We start from the raw sequence: 20,150 nt of genomic DNA on the forward strand, positions 1-20,150 counted from the left end.
CTGCTTTATTTATATGTTTGGGTTTCCTTGGGAAACATAAATAGAAAGCAGGAAACACCAGCAGTGCTTCGTCTAGAGGCACTTAATATGGTGACGAAATGTCTGAAAATGAACTCAGTGAGCAAGCCTTCATCCAGAATTTAGTCCCATTTGCCATATCCCTCTAAACCCTTCCTATTCAAATATCCATTCAGATGTTTTGTTTAAGTTGCAATTGTACCAGCCTCCAGCACTTCTGGCAGCTCATACCATATGCGCATCACCATCTACGTGAGTGCCTTTTAATTTTTTTCCCTCTCATCCTACATTTATACCCTCTAGTTCTGGACTCCGCCAACCCAGGGAAAAGGCCTCGTCTATTTACCCTATCCATACCTTTAATCATTTCATAAACTTCTAAGGTCACTCCTCAGCCTCCAACGCTTGAAGGAAAACAGTCCCAGCCTAATCAGCCTCGCCCTGTAGCTCAAATCCTCCAACTCTGGCAACATTCTTGAAAATCTTTTCTAAACCCTTTCAAGTTTCACAACATCCTTCTGATAGGACGAAGACCAGAACTGCACAGAATATTTCAAAAGTGGCCTAACCAATGTCCTGTACAGCTACACCATGAGCCCCCCCCAATTCCTATATTCAATTCACTGACTAATAAAAATAACCATACCAAACATCGTCTTCACTATCCAATCTACCTGCGACTCCACTTTCAAGGAACTATGAACATACACTCAAAGGTCTCTTTGTTCAGCAACACTCCCCATGACCTGACCATTAAGTGTCTAAATCCTGCTAAGATTTGCCTTTCCAAAATGCAGCACCTCACATTTATCTAAATTAAACTTCATCTGCCACTCCTCAGCCCATTGGCCCACCTGATCAAGATTCCATTGCACTCTGAGGTAACCTTCTTCGCTCTCCACAACACCTCCAATTTTGGTGTCATCTACAAACTTACTAACTATACATCCTATGTTCACATCCAAATCATTTATACAAATGACAAAAACAGCGGACCCAGCACTGATCCTTGTGGCACACCAATGGTCACAGACCTCCAGTCTGAAAGGCAACACTCCATCATCACCCCTTGCCTTCTATCTTTGAGCCAGTTCTCCAGGCAAGTGGCTTCTTTTCCCGATATTCCATGTAATCTAACTAGGCTACCATGGGGAACTTTGTCAAATGCCTTAAGTCTATATTGATCACGCTCACCATTGTGCCCTCATCAATCCTTTTCAAAAAGGATTTCTTCAAAAAACTTAATCAGCGCATAAAGTCATGTTGACTATCTCTAATTAATCCTTGTCTTTCCAAATACATGTACATCCTGTCCTTCAGGATTCCTCCCAACAACTTGCCTCCCACCAATGTCAGGCTCACTGGTAAGTTCCCTGGCTTTTCCTTACCACCTTTCTTAAATAGTGGCACCACATTAGCCAACTACTAAGTCTTCCAGCACCTCACCTGGGACTATATCGATGATACAAATATCTCAGCAAGGGGCCCAGCAATTACTTCCCTAGCTTCCCACAGAGTTCTAGGCGATATCTAATCAGGTCTGGGCATTTATTCACCTTTATATATTTTAAGACATCCGGCACTATTTTCTCTGTCATACGGACATTTTTCAAGATGTCACCATCTATTCCCCCACATTCTATATCTTCCATGTCCTTCTCTACAGTAAACAATGATGCTATTATTGTTACAGATAACTGAGATCTCCTTACAAATTCGTTTCTCAATTTTCCCCTGACTATTGGGGGGGGGGGGTCTATAGTACAAACCCAATAAAATGATCAATCCTTTTCTTATTTCTACCCAAATAACTTCCCTGGATATATTTCCAGGAATATTCTCCCTAAGTACAGCTGTAATGTTATCTCTTATCTAAATTGCCACACCCCTCCTCCCTTGCCCCCCCTTTCTATCCTTCCTATATCATTTGAATCCTGGAACATTAAGTTGCCAGTCCTGTCCATCCCTGAGCCATGTTTCTGTAAATGCTATGATATCCCAATCCCATATTCCTAACCATGCCCTGTGTTCACCTGCCTTTCCTGTTTGGCCTCTTGCATTGAAATAAATGCAGTTCAATTATCAGTCCTACCTCGTTCTCTGCTTTGTTCCTGCCTGCCTTGACTGTTTGACTTGCTCCTTTTCTCACGTGTACCAGTCTCAGATTGATCTCTATCTCCATGGGTCCCAACCCCACCTCCCACCTTACTAGTTTAAATTATTCCGAACAACACTAGCAAATCTCCCTGCCAGTATTATAGTCTCCTTCCAATTCAGGTGCAATCCGTCTTTCTTATACAGGACACCTCTACCCCAAAGAGATTGTAATTATCCAAAAATGTCAACCCTTCTCCCCTGCACCAGCTCCTCAGCCATGCATTCCTCATGCTCCATCATCCTATTTCTACCTTCAATAGCTCATAGCACCAGGAGCAGTACAGATATTACCTTAAAGGACCTCCTTTTTAAATTCCCATCTAACTTCCTATATTCTCCCTTCAGAATCTCATCCATTTCCCTTCCAATGTCGTTAGTTACAATGTGCATGATGACATCTTGCTGGTCCCCCTCCCCTGGAGAACATTCTGCACCCTCTCTGAGATATCCTTGATCCTGGCACCAGGGAGGCAACACACCATTCTGATTTCTCGCAAGCGGCTGCAAAAACGTCTGTCTCTGCCTCTGACTAGACAGTCCCCTGTCACAATCGATCACTTGGAACCAGATGTATCCCTCTTTACATTACAGCCATTCTCAGTATCCGAAACTTGGCTGTTTGTGCTACATTCCCCTGAGAGTCCATCACACCCTACAATTTCCAAAACAGCATACTTGTTTTCAATAGGGACAGCCACAGCAGACTCCTGCAGTACCTGCCTTCCTCCCCAGGAGGTAACCCAGATCAACCTGACTGCGTCTATAACTGTCATTCATCATTTCCCCCTAGCTCCTGTAAACTCCTCGTTGACTCTACGTGGATCGCAAGGAGCGGTAGTTAATCTGATAGGATTCGCAACCAAAGGCACTTCCTGCAGACAAGATCAACAGTAACATGGAAACTCTCCCCCATCTCCCACATCCAACAGGAAGAGCACATCATTCTACTAAAGGCCATCTTTGCTCTTTAACAATCGACAGACTCAGAAAATAGCACTAACTCACTGCTCTAAATAATAATGCTCCAGGCTTACTTAGCACCTATATTTTATATTTTTAAAAATTTAATCAAGAGACAAATCAAAATGAAGCATATAATTAAAAAAGAACCCACTCTTTTCAACATTGTAGATTTACAGCAAGGTTAGACTTAAAAACTCTACACTTCTCTCAGACTGTGAGCTCTCCCACACAGATTCCTCCAAATTCAGCTGTTAATTTTGCTATTAGTAAAATTTTTCTTAGACATATTCCAATGTCCAGAGACACTTGAACTGAAAGAACAAAGGCAGTAGCTGTGCAGATTCACTGCTGTGTCAAACAGCAGCGTCGGGGTCTTCCTCTGACCATGTGATCTCTGCCTGTGTCTCTCTTCCTCCTTTTTAAAGTGCCATTGTTATGATATTTTCTTCCCCACAGTTCTAAAACAATGCAAAAGCTTAACAAAAAAGTAATGACTGCTCCTGGAATTTGAGGAAATCACCTACAACATCTAAAATACCTCAAAAAAAAAAGGAGCAGGTCTTACAGCCACAAATCTGTCCCGTCCTCTACATTGGATTACCCAGAGTCCTCTCATATTAGCTAACAAATCCCCTACCCATGCTAATACACTACGGCACCACCATGGGCTCTCATCTTAAGTAATTTAGTGTGCGGTATCTTATTGAACACGTTTTGGATATCCTAATATATTACATCTATCGGTTCCCCTTTATTTATCCTACTTGTTACATCCTTAAAGACCTGGGATAAATTTGTCAGGCACAATTAGATTGCACATTTCTAAATGCTCTATTACAACATTCTTTATAATAGACTTTAACATTTTCCAAATCATAGATTTCTCAAATACATTCTAGAATATCATAAAAAGCGATTGTTGTTTAATTTATTTTACAGCGCCTGTTTAAGGCACCCTTTGTTTTCACGATCCAGTTACATTCTTAAGGATGTCCTGTCTGGGATAATAGTGCACACAAAATCTACTAACTGGAAGGGATCACTTCTTTCTACCTGGTATTTCGTAGTCATTCTTTCAGTTAATTTAGAGACACCATACTTTGCTGTGAGCCATTGTTAAAAGTAATGGTCAGAAGGGTAACGTAATAGTGAGTATATTTTATCAAACTCTCAGGGCCAAGTTATATCCCAGTGAGCAATGGAGGTTAACATGAAAGTCCCACCTTCCCAAGCTCTTCTTTCGCCTAAAATGTGGTAACCTCAGGTTAAACCACCACCAGTCAGCTCTCTCTCATGAGAGAGCAGCCTTATGGTTCTCTGGGACTATGGGGACTTTAGTTTTTACCTTTACCTAGTGAGCAGTTTTTTTAAAAATCATTTAAGAGTTATAACTGCTGAAAGAACTGACAGAATTCTGTGTTGCGCAGAAGATACCTAGAAGTGGACATTAAAACTTTCCAAAAAAATGGTCAGGAGTGGACTAAAGATTTTACGTTAGAAAATACATTCCCTGCCGTCAGTGACTTCAGATTTCAACTGTGCATGTGCTCCATCTTGGAAAGGTGCCACACTTTACATCATGAGATTTACATCAAGCTTCCAAAGTGCTACTAAAAGCCAGATTTGATTGGAATTATTATTGCATTGGGAATTGGGAAACTCGGCATGGGAAGGCAGGCAGGAGCTTTTTCCATCACCGGTAGATGACTTTATAGTGTATTATTTGTGGGCCTGATGGAACTGAGATTACCCCTGTCTGATCCTCAGCAACCCCAGCTCACTACTATGAATAGTCAACCAATCTCAAACCACTGAGTCCTAATCTCTCCTGATTTAAGAGGGCTATCCCAAGGATCTCCAGGAATGGTCTTAGTTTCTGCATCAGAACCGCACAAATTTTACAAACTGGTCTGCACGGTGGATCAAAATGATACCCATTTATCCTTTGATTCTGTGTCCCATCCTAGTAAAGACTGAGGCCAGAGGTTTAGTGCTATACCTTGAGTTGGAACTTGGGTCTGTGACCCATAAAGTGACAGAATGGAATCCTTCGAAAGCTGCTTCTTTCCAGAATCGTCCTGTTTCACACTGGGCTCAGCAAAGAGGTTCAGATTTTCAGCTCCTTCCTGCGGAGTGGACGCCAACACCTGCTAAACAATGGTGCCATAATACAGGTTTCAATCACATCCTTTGAAGGTTTTTCTTTACAAGTGACTGTCTGTGACAGAATTACATCACTTTCATTCAAACTCTATGTTAGCTATGTAGGCAAAAACATTCACTAGAATGGGTGCAACACCATCACGGTCTTGCTCACAATATGTGTGCCATTGCATTCTTGTCATACAGAGCCCTAGTGGAGCTAAAAACAGAACACTGACATGATGGGAGGGATTACTCTGTCTGCAGCAAGAGACTACCTGTACAAGCGCAGAAACAGGCCTTGGGCTGGCACCAACAAGCCACAGGAAGCACGTGTGCGTGTAACACTGACATCACTGCATTCCATGTACAGTGACAGCAGCACTTGGATGGCATGCACTATGACATTGCAGTACAAGGGCTTGGTAGATCATCATGGTGGGGCAACAATGGTGACTTAGCAAAATGTTGTGATCATAGAACAGGCCATTCAACCCATTGAATGGGTTGGCATCAACCCTCCAAAAGGCACCCGACCCAGATCTACCCCACCTACCCTATCCCTGTAACACTGCATTTCCCATGGCCAATTCATTTAACCTGCACATCTTTGGACTGAGAGGAGAAACCACAGCACCCAGAGGAAGCACAAACGGACACAGGGAGAACATGCACATTTGATACAGACAGTTGCCTGAGATTGGCATTGAATCCGGGTCCCTAACACTGCGAGGCAACAGTGCTAACCACTGAGCCACTGTGGCATCCTGATCATTTTGTTTTCATATCTAATAGATTCATCCCATTCATTTAATTACAGCAAAGGTGACAAGTTTTTTTCTCTCAATTATTAACTGAAATAATCTTAACTGTTGTCAGTGTGAACCAGAATTCTTTGTCTAATACACTAGTGCTGGACCAGGAAACTTACAATGGCTTTGGACTCTTTCCAGCCTTGGGTTCGAGTTCCACATATCGCCGGAGCTCCTAGTAAATGGCTATGACAGTGAGCGTAAACAATCCCCATATTTAGATTATTGCATTGGATTCGGGGCAGGGGGAGCCACAACTAAGATGGCTCCTATCCTTACTTCAAAAACAGCACAGATGCTGCCAGACTTAGAGTTTTTCCAGCAATTTCTGTTTTTGTTGGAATGTGTGGTAACCTCAAGGAAGCAGTGGAAGTGTTCTGGGCTCATAACCCAGAGGTCGATGGATCGAAGTCATCCTCTGCTATTCTCACCAATCCAATTGAATTCTTTGAAGAGGTGACAAGGATAATTGATGAGGGAAGGGTTGTGGATGTAGTTTATATAGACTTGAAGTAAGGCAATTAATGAAGTGCCACATGGCAGATTAGTACAAAAACTAAAATCACATGGGATTCGGGGTGGGCTCGCTGGATGGATACAAAACTGGCTTGGTCATAGAAGACAGAGGGTAGTGGTGGAAGGGTGTTTTTCAGAATGGAGTGAGGTAACTAGTGGTGTTTCACAAGGATCAGTCTTAGGTCCTGTGTTGTTTGTTATATATAAATGATCTGGAGGAAAATGTGGGTGATCTGATTAGTCAGTCTGCAGATAACACAAAGATTGGTGGAGTTGCTGATAGTACGGGACGATTGTAGAAAGATACAATAGGATAGATTGGCGACTTGGGCACAAATGTCAGGTGGAGTTTAATCCTGACAAACGCGAAATAATGTATTTTGGAGTATCAAATTATACTGTAAATGGCAGACCTCTTAGGAACATTAACATACAGATCTGGGCATGCAGATCCACAGCTCCTGAAGCAGCAGCACAGGTGGCTAAGGGGAGTAAGGAGGGATATGACTTCATTGGCTGAGGCATGGAGTACAAGAGTTGGCAAATCATGTTGCAGCTATAGAAAACTGCATTTGTTAGGCTGCATTTGTACTATTGTGTGCAGTTTTGGTCACCACACTACCAGAAGGGCGTGGAAGCTTTGGAGAGCGTGCAGAGAAGCTTCACCAGGATGTTACCTGGTCTTGATGGCATTGGCTATGAGGAAAGCTTAAAGCGACTTGATTGTTTTCACTAGAAAGACGATGGCTGAGCGGAGACCTGAAAGAGATCTCCAAAATTATGAGGGGCCTAGATAAGGTGGACTGTCAGAGGCTATTTCCCAGGATGGAAGGTTACAAGAGAGCACAGGTTCAAGATGAGAGGGGGAAAGTTTAAGGGACATGGGCAAGGGAAGGCTTTCACGTAGAGTGGTATGGGCCAGGATCGCACTGCTTGAAGAGGTGGTGGAAGCAACATTTAAGAGGCATCTGGATGGTTACATGAATAGGGAGGGAATAGAGCGATATGGACTGAATAAGGACAGAAGGTTTGTTTTTTAGTTTAGTTAGGGCATGATGATCAGCACAGGTTTGGAGGGCCGAAGGGCCTGTTCCTGCACTTTGTTGTTGTTCTTTGTTCTGGAATAAACTATTCCTTCGGATACTGCTGTTGGTAAACTAGGAAAAAGCACTTCATGCTGGCAGTTTGTGCCTTTATACTTGTACTGCTTACAGGTCAGAGATGGGCCTGAATTTCTATCAAAGAACTCAAAGTAATAACTATTTTATTGCACGCCAAGTGTACATTACAAAAAACTAAATGGAAGACAATGTTTCATTGTAAAAACCCTCAGGTTTACCAAAGTAGTCAGCAGCTACGATATTACACATGGGTTCCTGGTATCCTGCCCAATACCCAGAGCACAGTTGCTTCTGTTTGTTTTCACTATTCCGGCATGTGTCGCACTTCCAATTTATCTCCAGAATTGAATTGGGATCTGATCAATAGTTCAATTGGTTAATGGAGGACATCACTACCCAGAATACACAGCATGCTGGAAAACAAACTGTTTCAGAGCAAAGTGGAGTACAATTACGGAAGGACAAATTTAAAAATTGGTTCTAAAGCTCCACAGATAATGAGCATCTGTATTTATGACTTAACACCAAATGATCTCGCTAGTAAAATCCAAATTTGCAGAGGAAACAAATCAGTAGGATTAACCTGACCTGTGAAAATAGAAATTTGCCACTTTGCAATAGGACCAGCAAATGTATTGACACTGTGCCACCTAGTGGCGACATTCACAGTAAATACAGCCTTGAGCTAAAGGCTGTTGTTGATATAAACAGGAATCCGCCCAAATCACCAACTGGACTTTCCTCTTTCAGATAATGGAGTCAATGAAGTTCATTCACTGCGTGGTCCCTGCCCTTCAGCTGTCTCCTTACTTGTGATGCCCACAGACACTTACTTGTGAACTGCAAGCTATTAATGTCACAGTAGGATATAGATCAAGTTTAAGTGCATTGGAAGGCTCAATGAAGGAGTAAAACATCTCCACTTGAGACTGAATCAAGCCCTTACTTTGACCTTGAACCCCAAAATTGAAGCTTCACAATTAAGTTTGCAGTTCACTCAATAAATATCCTTACACTAGGATTTAGTGCCCAGTTCTGCACTGTCAAAATCTCAATACTTACTGTGGGTGGGAAAGGGCTGGAATCAGGCAATGGATTAGACACCATGGGTCCAAAGAGGTCCAGATCACCAGCTGGTGCGGTGTTCACACTCGTGGTGCCATTGGAGGTAGGAGCTGCTGCAGGAGCATCTGGAGAACAAAACATTGAGGATTAGAACAGCAGCCATTTTCCAGACAAACATCTTCACACAGGGCAAATTTTATGCAACAAAACCCATGGAAAAAATCTGTAAAAGTACAAAGGAGTGCTTAGAATTAAATAGAAACATGGAACAGAGGGGTCATTGTACAAATTACCATTTAATATCAACTCAAACAAGGCAAACATACATTGGAGATAGAGGGATTAGACCATTTGGCCCTTCAAACCTGCTGCAACTAGAATATGGCTGAACTTCTTCTTCAAAGCCAATATCCTGCACTATCGTCACAGATAATTCATGTTGAGTTCCGCAGGGTATTGTCCTACGCCTAACCACCTACCCTTGTAGAGATCAGGGCAGTGTCCTAGACACGACCATCTTCAACTGCTTCAATGACCTTCCCTCCATCATAAGATCAGAGTAGGGATGTTCACTGACAATTGCAACGTTTGTTTGTCACGCCTCAGGATGTTGATGCAGTCAGTTCAAATGCAACAAGATCTGGACAATATCCAGGCTTGGGTTGACAAGTGGCAAATTACATTTGCACCACACAAATGCCAGGCTATAAACACTACCAATAAGAGACAATCTAAACACTACTTTGTGACATTCTGTGGTGTACCATCATTAATAGTGGGGGGATTCAATGTTCTGATTTCCATTGACCAGAAACGCAGCTGGAGTTGCCACACAAACAATGGCAACAAGAGCAGATCAGAGGCTAGGAACACTCCAGCGAGTAACTCGCCTCTCTGACTCCCCAGAGCCTGTCCATCATTTACAAGGCACAAGACATAGGTTACAGATTATGGTTGGATAGAACACTGCCACTGATGAGGTCCCACAGTTCCTTGTGGATGTTCAGCTTTGAGTTGCTAAATCTGTTTTAAAATCCATCCCCTTCGACACAGTGGTAGCGGTACACAACACTATGGAAGGTATCCTAAATATGACAATGGGACTTTATCTCCACAGGGACTGTGCAGTGGTCACTGCTAGCAATACTGTCATGGTCAGTCGCATGAGTTACAGACAGATCGATGTGGACATTCGATTTTGTTTCTTTTTGGTTTCCTTACCATCTATCGTGGGCCTAATCTAGTAGCTGTGTTCTTTAAGACTCGGCCATGTCAGATAGTAGCAGTGTTACAGAGCCACTCCTGGTGACAGAGAGAGAAGTCGCGCAGCCAAGACTCAGTCACTCAGTATTCTCTCAGTGTTTCTACTCTCCCTGTTAGGAGTACTGGTGCGCCAGTTATAGATGGTAATTAGGAGATTTTCTTCCTCATGTTTGACTGGATGCCATGAGGCTTCATGGAGCCCAGGGTCAATGTTGAAGCCTGCCAGTTTGGGGCAATCGTTTGCTGATAATATGCCATTGTACCCCCCCACCTCTGGTGCACCTGTCCTGTTTGGGTAATGGGACATACCCAGGGATGGCGATGGTGTTGTCTGTGATATTGTCTGTAAACTAATATCCTGTGCTTCTTCTTGATTAGTTAATGGTACAGAACTCCCAATTTTAGCATTAGTAAGGAGAACATTGCAGGGTTGACATGGCTGTATCATTACTATTCCAGTTCCTTGGTCTGTGCTGGTTCGATAGAACTGACTGACTTGCTAGCCATTTCGGAGGGATTTAAGAGTCAACCATATTGTTGTGGATTTGGAGTCACATGTAGGCCAGATGAAGTGATGGAAAATGTTCCTTCCCTAGAGGACACTGTGAACCAAATGGCCTGCTGTGATTCTGACATTATAATGGTGAACGTACTTCAACAATATTTCATTGTCTAGCAGATGCTTTGCGATTTCTGGTTTTGTGAAAAATGCTATAAAAAGAAAAACCTCCTTTTTGTTTCCCAGTGCACTTACTACAACCTAAGTATGTGGTGATCTAATATTTTTGTTATCACATGCTGATTGTGTAGTTTTTTTTAAAAAGTAAAGTGGAATATGGTGTAAGCTTTTTATGGTGACAGGTCAAGTGACTCTATTTAAAAGAACTGTGCATTGATTTATTGAAAATGGGGAATGAATGTGGGGCAAAATAGAGACACAGAGCTTTTGTGACTTAGAGAACTGGGCAGAGAAAAAGGTCGGAGTCCAGACTGTAGTATGTAATCGCTGGAAAGCTTTTTAGCATGAGTATTAAGGAAAGGCCAGTCATTAACACTGCGTTCAATTGCTCTAACCTCTCATGTGGCAACTGATTCTACCATGAAGTGCGATTTGCTCACCTGTACAGAACTTGTTTAAACACAGGCAGCTTGTTTGATCACACCATGGATTGGCTGATAAAATGAGGGTATTCAGGAAAACAACAAACAAGGTGTGGTGCAGCTGATTACTTTGTCAGGGCACTGAATAACAGCAACCTGGGTGTAAGTAACTAGGATACCACCCCTCAGTGAAAACAGAATGGGAGAAGTGAAACACAAGGTACAAAAAAGAATCTTCAAAATGGAACTTGCGTTAAGCCTTGTCACATTTTCTGACACATGAATACTCCATTCATCCTCATCAAAAGTTCATCACCATTCCAGCCTCCCTTCAGAATAGACCACATGACACTAACGAACACTTCTGAGCTTCAAGGTCTCCAGTGAAGGAAATAAAATAAAGGTCTCAAAGCTCAATTCTGACCTTGAGATATAAAGAACTGCAAAGAATCTCTCTGACACTGTATTTGTACATGAATGTAATATTAGCTTGCTAAGGAAAAGTACAATGAAGAACATGAAGATGATGGCATAGGCAATCTTTACCAGGATACTGCCTGGACTGGAGGTCATGGCTTATGAAGAAAGGTTGAGGGCTTTTCTCATTGGAGTGAACAAAGATGAGAAGTCACTTGACAGAGGTGTACAAGATGATGAGAGGCATAGATGAAATGGATAATCAGAGACTTTTTCCCAGGGTGGAAATGGCTATCACGAGGGGACATTATTTTAAGGTGTCTGGAGGAAGATTTTGGAGAAATGGTAGGTTACTTACACAGAGAGTGGTGGGTGTGTGGAATGCACTGCCAGCAGTGGTAGTAGAGTCAGATACATTAGGGACATTCAAGTGACTCTTAGGTAGGCACATGGATGACTGTAAATTGTAGGGTATGTAGGTTAGTTTGATCTTGGAGTAAGATAAAAAGTCGGTACAACGTTGAGGGCCCAAGGGCCTGTCCAGTGCTATGTAATGGCTGATGTGCAATCATAAAGGGACAGACCACGGAGTCTAAAATGATATTTGTTCTTACCTAGTCCCAGCAGATCAATCACTGGGCCAGCAGGTGTTGAAGGACTGGTTTTCACTTGCTGCTCATCCTTTTTTGGTGGCTTTAATCAGGAAAACACAGAATCCAAAGCAGCTCATTACAAATCACACAAGGCAAGCTTAAAACTACAAAATCTGAACAGCTCCATTAGGGAAGCTGGACTTCAACCTTGACAGGCACACAACAAAGGCTAATTAACTTGTTCTGACAGAAGGTTATTAATTTGAAATATTAATTGCCTCTTTAACCGCAAATACTGCCAGAACGATTTGTTTCCAGAACTTTCTCATTTTATGCCAAATAAATAGCTCTACAGCAAGGGAAATCAGTGCAGTGACTGGGGACTACACGTTTGCTCCAATTATTTCCAGCAATTGTCATCAGTCTGGATTAATTTATTGCACCAGAGCTATTTGTTATAAACACTCCTGAGAGTCAAATTAACTCTGAAATGTTCCCTTTTGCAATACACGCAGTTCTACTATAACTGCCGTCGTTACATTCCAGCAAAATCTTGCGTAACAGAAATAATGGGGCCTACAAGAAAAGTGGGATTAGGGACAGACCAGCAAAAAATATCCTCACGATCACTCAAAAATCACCCAAGTCTAACGCAAAATATAGCACAGCCTGAATGAAGGTTGAAATCATATTTATTAATGAAACAAAAGTAAATTTAACACAGTACATTTAACAATGTAAGAAAGCCACTCCCTGTAAAGTACCTCTCACAGAAAGCTGTTCAGTTGGCAGCTGACATTGGCGCATGCACAGAACGGCACAAAGACCGATATAGACATTGTACACGTGCACAATGAAGCCATCAAACTGACCCCCGCTGGAATTGCACTACTGCGAACGGAGGTCAGCGTTCACCAAAGTACTGTTCTCTAATTCTTCAGTGACATGACAGTCAAATTGCGCTGCCAAAACCCGCATTGTTGCAAAACTACCTGTAGGCTCTAGCTTTTCTCCTGGTCTTACCACTCTGCTTCCAATGGGAGGTTACATTTTAGGCCTCCTCACACAAAGATTTGCAGATTTTGCTTGAACTATACAGTGGGCTTCCAACATGGTTCTGCACAAGATTGCATATTCCTTTCATTGAGGACACACGTTTCCATTTAGGGAAGAAAACAACTTGATGCAGTTTGCCCATCCTCACTCACTCCCCTCATTTTGAGCTAAGGGTACAGGTAAAACCGACACTCACCACTTTAACTTTTTCAAAGATAACTGGTGCAGTTTTGGTCTCTTTTGCTTCACCCTCTTTCTTCCATTTGTTATTTTCTTTCTGGAAGAGAAAAGCTGAAAGTTTAACCAGACTGGGGAAGGGATCAGAAACCCCATTAGAACAATAAATAAGTCGTCATTTGGCAGGTATCACCCAAATAGATATGCTCCTCAATCCGACCTTGGATGATTACAACATCCTAGTTTCCAGACATCAGAAATGCATCTGAATGCCTCCACTGTTTTCAAGGCAATGGATAAAGCTGTCTTTTTTCTGAGGAGGAAACAGCTCATTTTAGAGCTAAAAAAGCCAGAAAAGAAGAATGACCATTTGGAGCTGTTTGCAAGTCCTATACAATGAAGCAGGGGCCAAACATAAGATTACAAATAGTTCTCATGTTTGACCTATTTAGTCTATGGTGGCTTTCAATAAAGCAGTCCAGTCAATCCCATTGCCCATTCAATCCCTGCAGCCTTGCAAGTTGATTTGTTTCAAATGTCGATCGTTTTTTGAAAATTATTGATCACATTTACTTCCATGGGCTTCACTGGTTGTCAGTTCCAGGTCATTACCAGTTGCTGTATCCTTACATTCCTCCTACATCTCTTACCTAAAACCTTAAATCCTTTCCCATCAGTCTTTGAACCACAATCAAATGGAAACAACTTTTCTTTGTCTAAGTTAGCCAAAGCTAACTTTGTCTAAGTTAGCCAATCTCATACACCTCAATCTCTTTTACTCCAAAGAAAACATCCCCAACTTGTTCAACTTAACCCTACAGCAAAACACTCAACCTGAAACCATTCTGATAAGTCTCCTTTGTACTTTCTTAAGGAGCCTCACATCCTGAAAGTGTGGTGACCAGAACGAAATGCAATAGCTGAATTGGGGCCCAGAGTTTTAAAAAGGTTAGCATAAATTCTGTATTTAACACATCTGTTAATAAAGCCCAAATCCCCATATTATTTGCTAGTCATCCTCAATATACCCTTCCACATTCAAAGACTAGTGCATACCCAGAAGTCTGTGCCCTGTACACTCTGTTGGTACAATGATATTGCCTGCCGTTGTTCCATGACCAGAGTTGTCTTTCTATATTAAATTCCACTTGCCTCACATCTGCCCAATCTATTAATCTACTTATAACTGAAAATAGTTACTTATGCAGTGATATTTATCTTTTGGTACAGGAGGATGACAAATTAACTTTGAGGTGGTAAAGGGGAATACTACTTATTACACTTCGGAAATGTTTAATTCATGTACATCCCCTAAACTTCCATTTAAACCCATAGTCCTGTTCCATCACACACAACCACGTAACCTCCAACTGACTGAAGGCAATGACACAGTTTTGCAACTTTCCCCACAGAGTGTTTTTTTTAAAAAATAGCTCTGAGAAAACCAATACAAGCTCAAACTTGGCAATAATGCAGATGGATTTGCCTACACAACATGAACTATGTAGCCTTTACATTTTCTGTCGGCAGACAATGATCCAGCGATCCTTTCATAGAAAATGCAGGCAGTTAAAAGTAGATAGTAGAATAAAGAACAAACCACCCCACAAAAGTATGATGCAGATACACACACATTCACAAGTAGACAATGACTCTAAAGGGGGAAAGTGCTAGCATGCCAGAAGTGGACATGCACAACTTTATTCCAAATCTAAAAGCCTTCACTGGTTTCAATGAAATAGAAAATAGTTGGGAGTTCTCCAGGTGATGGTGTAAAGACAGTTATCCCAGCACATGGCCTGACAAATCCATTAATGAGGTGGACACCCTGTCCAACCTTCCAGTCTGAATGTGCTTTGCAGAATTACCACTATAGGTACCAAGGGAAGAACTACTCACCCTGAATTCAGCAATATTAATACTTTTATCAAAGTATTTCTTTCTTTCATATTTGTCTCTTATGAAGCTCTCCACTGCTCTGAGCAACAAGTTAAAGGTATAATTGAAAGACGAGTGAATTTCACCAATCTCGTGACAATAACACAGGAAGGAGGTTGCTGCAGCAGTGCAGACATGAGATGCATGTCTTGATCCTGGAAGCATCCTGAAACTGCTGACTCCTAAAGCTGAAACTTCCGAAGATGATGATTAAACATCTGGAACCTTATGAAGAAGCCCCCCAGTTGGAGTTAGACACCATAGAAAACATTGGAGGAGTTAAAACCTGTTCTAACTCCTGGATAGTTAATAATCTAACCACCAGCCTCCCACCAGCACCTCCATTAAGCCACCTGTTTTAGAGTAATTTGGACAAGTGCATGAATAGGAGAAGTTTAGAGGGATATGAACCGAACACTCGTAGATGGAACTAGTTCAGTTTAGGATAGCTGGTTGGCATGGGTGAATTGGACCAAAGGGTCTGTTTCCGTGCTGTTTGACCCAATGACTCCATGACCCTCCCTTGCTTCAAACCACTCCCAGACCTGAACCTGTCACGCCCTCTCTGTCACTCTAATCGGAACACAAATTCTACCTCAGACTCTATACCACTCCATCCCCCTGAATTCCCCTCGCTCAATTTGCCTTGACCTACCCTACACCCTCAACAATTTCCCTGCCACCTACCTCCTTACTACCAATGACACTCATTCACCAGAAATTACTAAGGAGGTGGCAGATATATTCTTCAAACCAAGGAGTTCAACCCTATGAGGTCATGGCAGACACATGGTCTCACGCTGATCGGCCATGGTCTTGGAGAATGACTGGAAAAGCTTGAAGGGTTGAATGCCTTGCTCTTGCTCTTTTTCTTTCGCCTTTATTAAATAACATTGAACATTCCAATACGAACTAAGCGGTCAGAATTAAATAACAATGTTAAACACTTCAAAGAAATTTTTAAAATGCTTCCAAAAACCAATAATAATAACAAAGAAAGGTACAGAAAAATAAAAAAGGCTAGACAATGTTTTCAGAAGTTCACCGCTTCTTTTTCTGCATTCATAGCATCACAAAATTTAGAGTAGGCCATTCAGCCCACTGTCTGCACCAGTTCTATTGTCTAGAGCCAATCTCCTGCCTTTCTGAATATCCCTGCACAGCATTTCTATCCAAATAATCATCCAGTGCTCCCTTACATGCCTCAGTTGAATATGTCTCCACCACATTTCCAGGCAGTGCATTCTGTACCCTAACTACTCTGTATGAAAATGATTTTTCTCACGTCACCCTTCCTATGTTTGCACATCACCTTAAATTTCAGCCCTCTAACATTTTCTTTTTCTTTTGATAGGGGACAACCTCTCCCCATCAACTCTGTCCAGTCCAATCAGGAGTTTGAAAGCCTCAATCAGGTCTCCTCACTCTTCTTCTCACTGAGGAAAACAGTCGGAATTTCTTCAATCTATCCTCTTAACTGAAGTTCCTCAGTCCTGGGAGTTCTTATTAACAGGAGGTTAATCTCTATTCTGCTGGCTGCCATCCTTAAGGGGCACCTCCAGAACTGTTAGCAACCTGGGACTGGGGAGGGAGGTAGTGAAGATCTATTTTGGGCTGCACTGAGGTTATGATGGAGGCATCCATGACCGAAAAAAGCCCAGAGAGGCCTTTTTGAATCACTGCTTTAAGTGCCCTAAGGACAGGAATTCCAGGATTTTGACCCAGCAACAGTGGAGTGGCGATACATTTCCAAATCACCAAGTGGTGAGTGTCTTGGAGGGTGACTCACAGGTAGTGTTCCCATGGATCTGCTGTCCTTGTCCTCCCAGATGGAAGAAGTTGTTGGTTTGGAAGGTGCTGTCTGAGGATCTTTGGTGAATTCCTTCAGTGAATCTTGTAGTTGCTACTGTTGCTACTGAGCATTGGTGGTGGAGGGACTGGATGTCTGTGGACGCAAGAAAGAGGTGAGATTGCCTCACCTGCTCTTATTCAAATAACAATTTTCTCTCTTCAGACACCACAGTGTACTTCCTATGAGCATAATTAGAACATAAGAAATAGCAGGAATAGGCCACCTGGCCCATCGAGTCTGATGTGCCATTCAGTAATCATGGCTGATCTTTTCATGGACTCAGCTCCATTTACCTACCCGCTCACCACAACTTTAATTCCTTTTGTGTCCAAAAACCTATCATTGCTGTAAAAGCATTCAATGAGGTGGCCTCAACTGCTTCACTGATCAGGAAATTCCACAGATTCACAACACTTTGGCTGAAGGAATTCCTCCTCAACTTAGTCCTAAATCTGGTTTCTCCCTTATTTCCCTATCTACTCTGCCCAGACTGCTCATGATTTTGAAAACCTCAATCAGAACTCCTCCTATTCGGATAACCCTTGGAAACCTCTGCTTTGCCTGTAATGAGTTTGGCCACGGCTGCTCACCATAAGACAAGTGAGAAAGGGTACAGAAAAGAATCCGGCGCAAGTCTGTGATAGGGTACTGAGTTAAGCTACTGATCAATATCCATCCCCAAAACCAAGAGTATCTATTAACATATCTGTAATATTGTCCATCTATAACTGAGTTAGCATATCTATTGTTTAAGAATTCAAACTGAACAGACAAAACTGTTCAGCCCAGATCTTAACGCAATGATTCATGCTCTTATTTTTATTCTAATGAGGAGATTCACTCGGTTGATTCCAGAATTGAGGGGATTGGTTATGAAGAGTGATTGATTAGATGGGGACTATAGTCATTGGAATTTAGAAGAAAGTGGGGAGATCTTACAGAAACATATAAAATTATGAAGGAAATAGATAAGATAGAAGGTTATTTCCACTGGCAGGGGTGTCTAAAACTAGAGGGCACAGCCACAAAATAGATGGGCCAGGCGGTCTATTCCTGCTCCTATTTCTTATGTTCTAATTATGCTCATAGGAAATACACTGTAGTGTCTGAAGAGAGAAAATTGTTATTTGAATGAGAGCAGGCGAGGCAATCTCACCTCTTTCTTCCGTTCACAGACATCCAGTCCCTCCACCACCAATGCTCAGTAGCAACAGTGTGTACTATCTACAAGATTCACTGAAGAAAATTGTTTCACATTTGCAGATGCTTGGGGGATGGGGACCTATCCACTCACCACACGTACTATATGTCCCTTCAGAAAACCAGAAGTCTTGGATCAAAATAAATCAATTGCATTCATAAGACAGGTCACAAAAGGCAGATTTAAAAACAAAAACTCCTTTTTGCAAGTTGTTTTGTTCACAGTGAGGATCAAAGTACACATCAGAAAACATTAAGTAAGTGCGAGACACGGGAGCTCTGGGAGGCAACCAGAAGCAAAAAACAGGCACAGCATTCGGCTATTTGGTCCCTCCAGTCTGCACGGCCATTCATTAGTCCTAGCTGATTTAATTGTGTCTTTCATCCACTTCCCTGCCTGCCCCCAATAGTCCTCAACTCTTTTGTAGATCAAAAATCTGTCTATTTATTCAATCAACCTGCCTTATCTGTTCACTGCAAAAGAGCAATTTCTTCCTATTTCTGTCTTAAATTCAGATTATTTCAAAATTATGCCCTCTTGTTCTAGATTGTGAGAAAACCTTCTCCTAGCATCTACTCTACTAATCCTTTCAGAATATTACACACTTCAGTAATATAATCCATCTTCAAAAGAGCTTAAGCCCAACTTGTTTAATCATACCTCACAATTCAACCATCTTTATTCCAGGAGTGAGTCTGGTGAACCTCGTCTGAATTTCCTCCAGTATTAGTATTTAAAAGTTAAATAGTGTGATCAAATTGCACACAGTACTCCAGATGCCATTTCAACAATGCTCTACAGAGTTCAATAAGAATTCCTTATTTTTATACTCCATCCCCTTGCCATAAAGCCCAACATTCTGTTAATCTTCCTAATTTCTGACCGTAATGCTAAGTTTTAGTACTTCATTCACAGAGTATAGGGGTTGGGATGTTATGTTGTGGCTATGCAGGACACTGGTGAGGTTACTTTAAGAATACTGGTTGCCCATATTTAGTCAGGATATTGTTAAACATGAGAGGGTGCAGAGATGATTTATAAGGACGTTGACAGGACTGGAAGATTTGAGCTATAGGGAGAGGCTGAATAAGCTCAGGCCTTTTTTCCCTAGAGCATCAGAGGCTGAAGGATGACCTTACAGAGATTTATAAAATCATAACCAGCATGGATAGGGTAAATAGCCAAGGTCTTTTTCCCAGGGTGCGCCAGTCCAAAACCACAGGGCTTGGTTTAAGGTGAGAGGGGAAGGATTTAACAGGGACCTGAGGGGTAACTTTTCCACGCAAAGGGTAGTGCGTATATGGAACAAACTGCCAGAGGAAAGGTAGAGATGGATACAATTACAACATTTAAAAGGCATCTGGATTGGTACAGAGGAACCTTGATTATCTGAATGAGATGGGTGGGCACTATTTCGCTCGAATAATTGATTATTCGATGCCTCTCCTCTGGGGCTCGAAAGTTTTCAGAAGTTTGCTTTTTCCTCACTCTCGGTGCCTTGTTCCTTCTCTGTCTCAGGGTTTGTTTCTGAGCAGACGCACACGTGTGTAAGGGACCTGCAGCATTGTTGAAGCCTCCTGCACCCTACCCCCCGCCCCCAAATCAGTTCAATGGGATGTTTGCTCCCCGTTCAAGAGACTAGGCAGCAGCACACTGCGCACGAGTCTCCAACTCCCGTCCACCCCTCCCCACACCCCAACCCCACCCACCTTCTGATTCCCCCAACCCCGACCCGTCTGACCTGCAACCCGCCCAACC

General features: G+C 42.2%; 1 protein-coding gene across 2 annotated transcripts in view; it reads right to left on the bottom strand.

Annotated features, from left to right (window-relative positions):
- Positions 1-20,150, bottom strand: part of LOC132829860 (stromal membrane-associated protein 2-like) — a 63,685-nt gene that overhangs the window by 14,784 nt on the left and 28,751 nt on the right. The window contains exons 4-8 of one of the 2 annotated variants that reach the window (XM_060847247.1): positions 15,301-15,379; positions 13,421-13,501; positions 12,190-12,268; positions 8,792-8,919; positions 5,138-5,285 (exon numbers count right to left, since the gene is read on the bottom strand). In XM_060847247.1, coding sequence (XP_060703230.1) covers positions 5,138-5,285; positions 8,792-8,919; positions 12,190-12,268; positions 13,421-13,501; positions 15,301-15,379 — 515 coding nt within the window. Of the gene's footprint in view, positions 1-5,137; positions 5,289-8,791; positions 8,920-12,189; positions 12,269-13,420; positions 13,502-15,300; positions 15,380-20,150 lie in introns of both variants that reach the window. The other variant, XM_060847246.1, reaches the window with a different exon arrangement.

Source organism: Hemiscyllium ocellatum, chromosome 30 (assembly GCF_020745735.1).
Source record: "Hemiscyllium ocellatum isolate sHemOce1 chromosome 30, sHemOce1.pat.X.cur, whole genome shotgun sequence".
Taxonomy (NCBI): Eukaryota; Metazoa; Chordata; class Chondrichthyes; order Orectolobiformes; family Hemiscylliidae; genus Hemiscyllium; species Hemiscyllium ocellatum.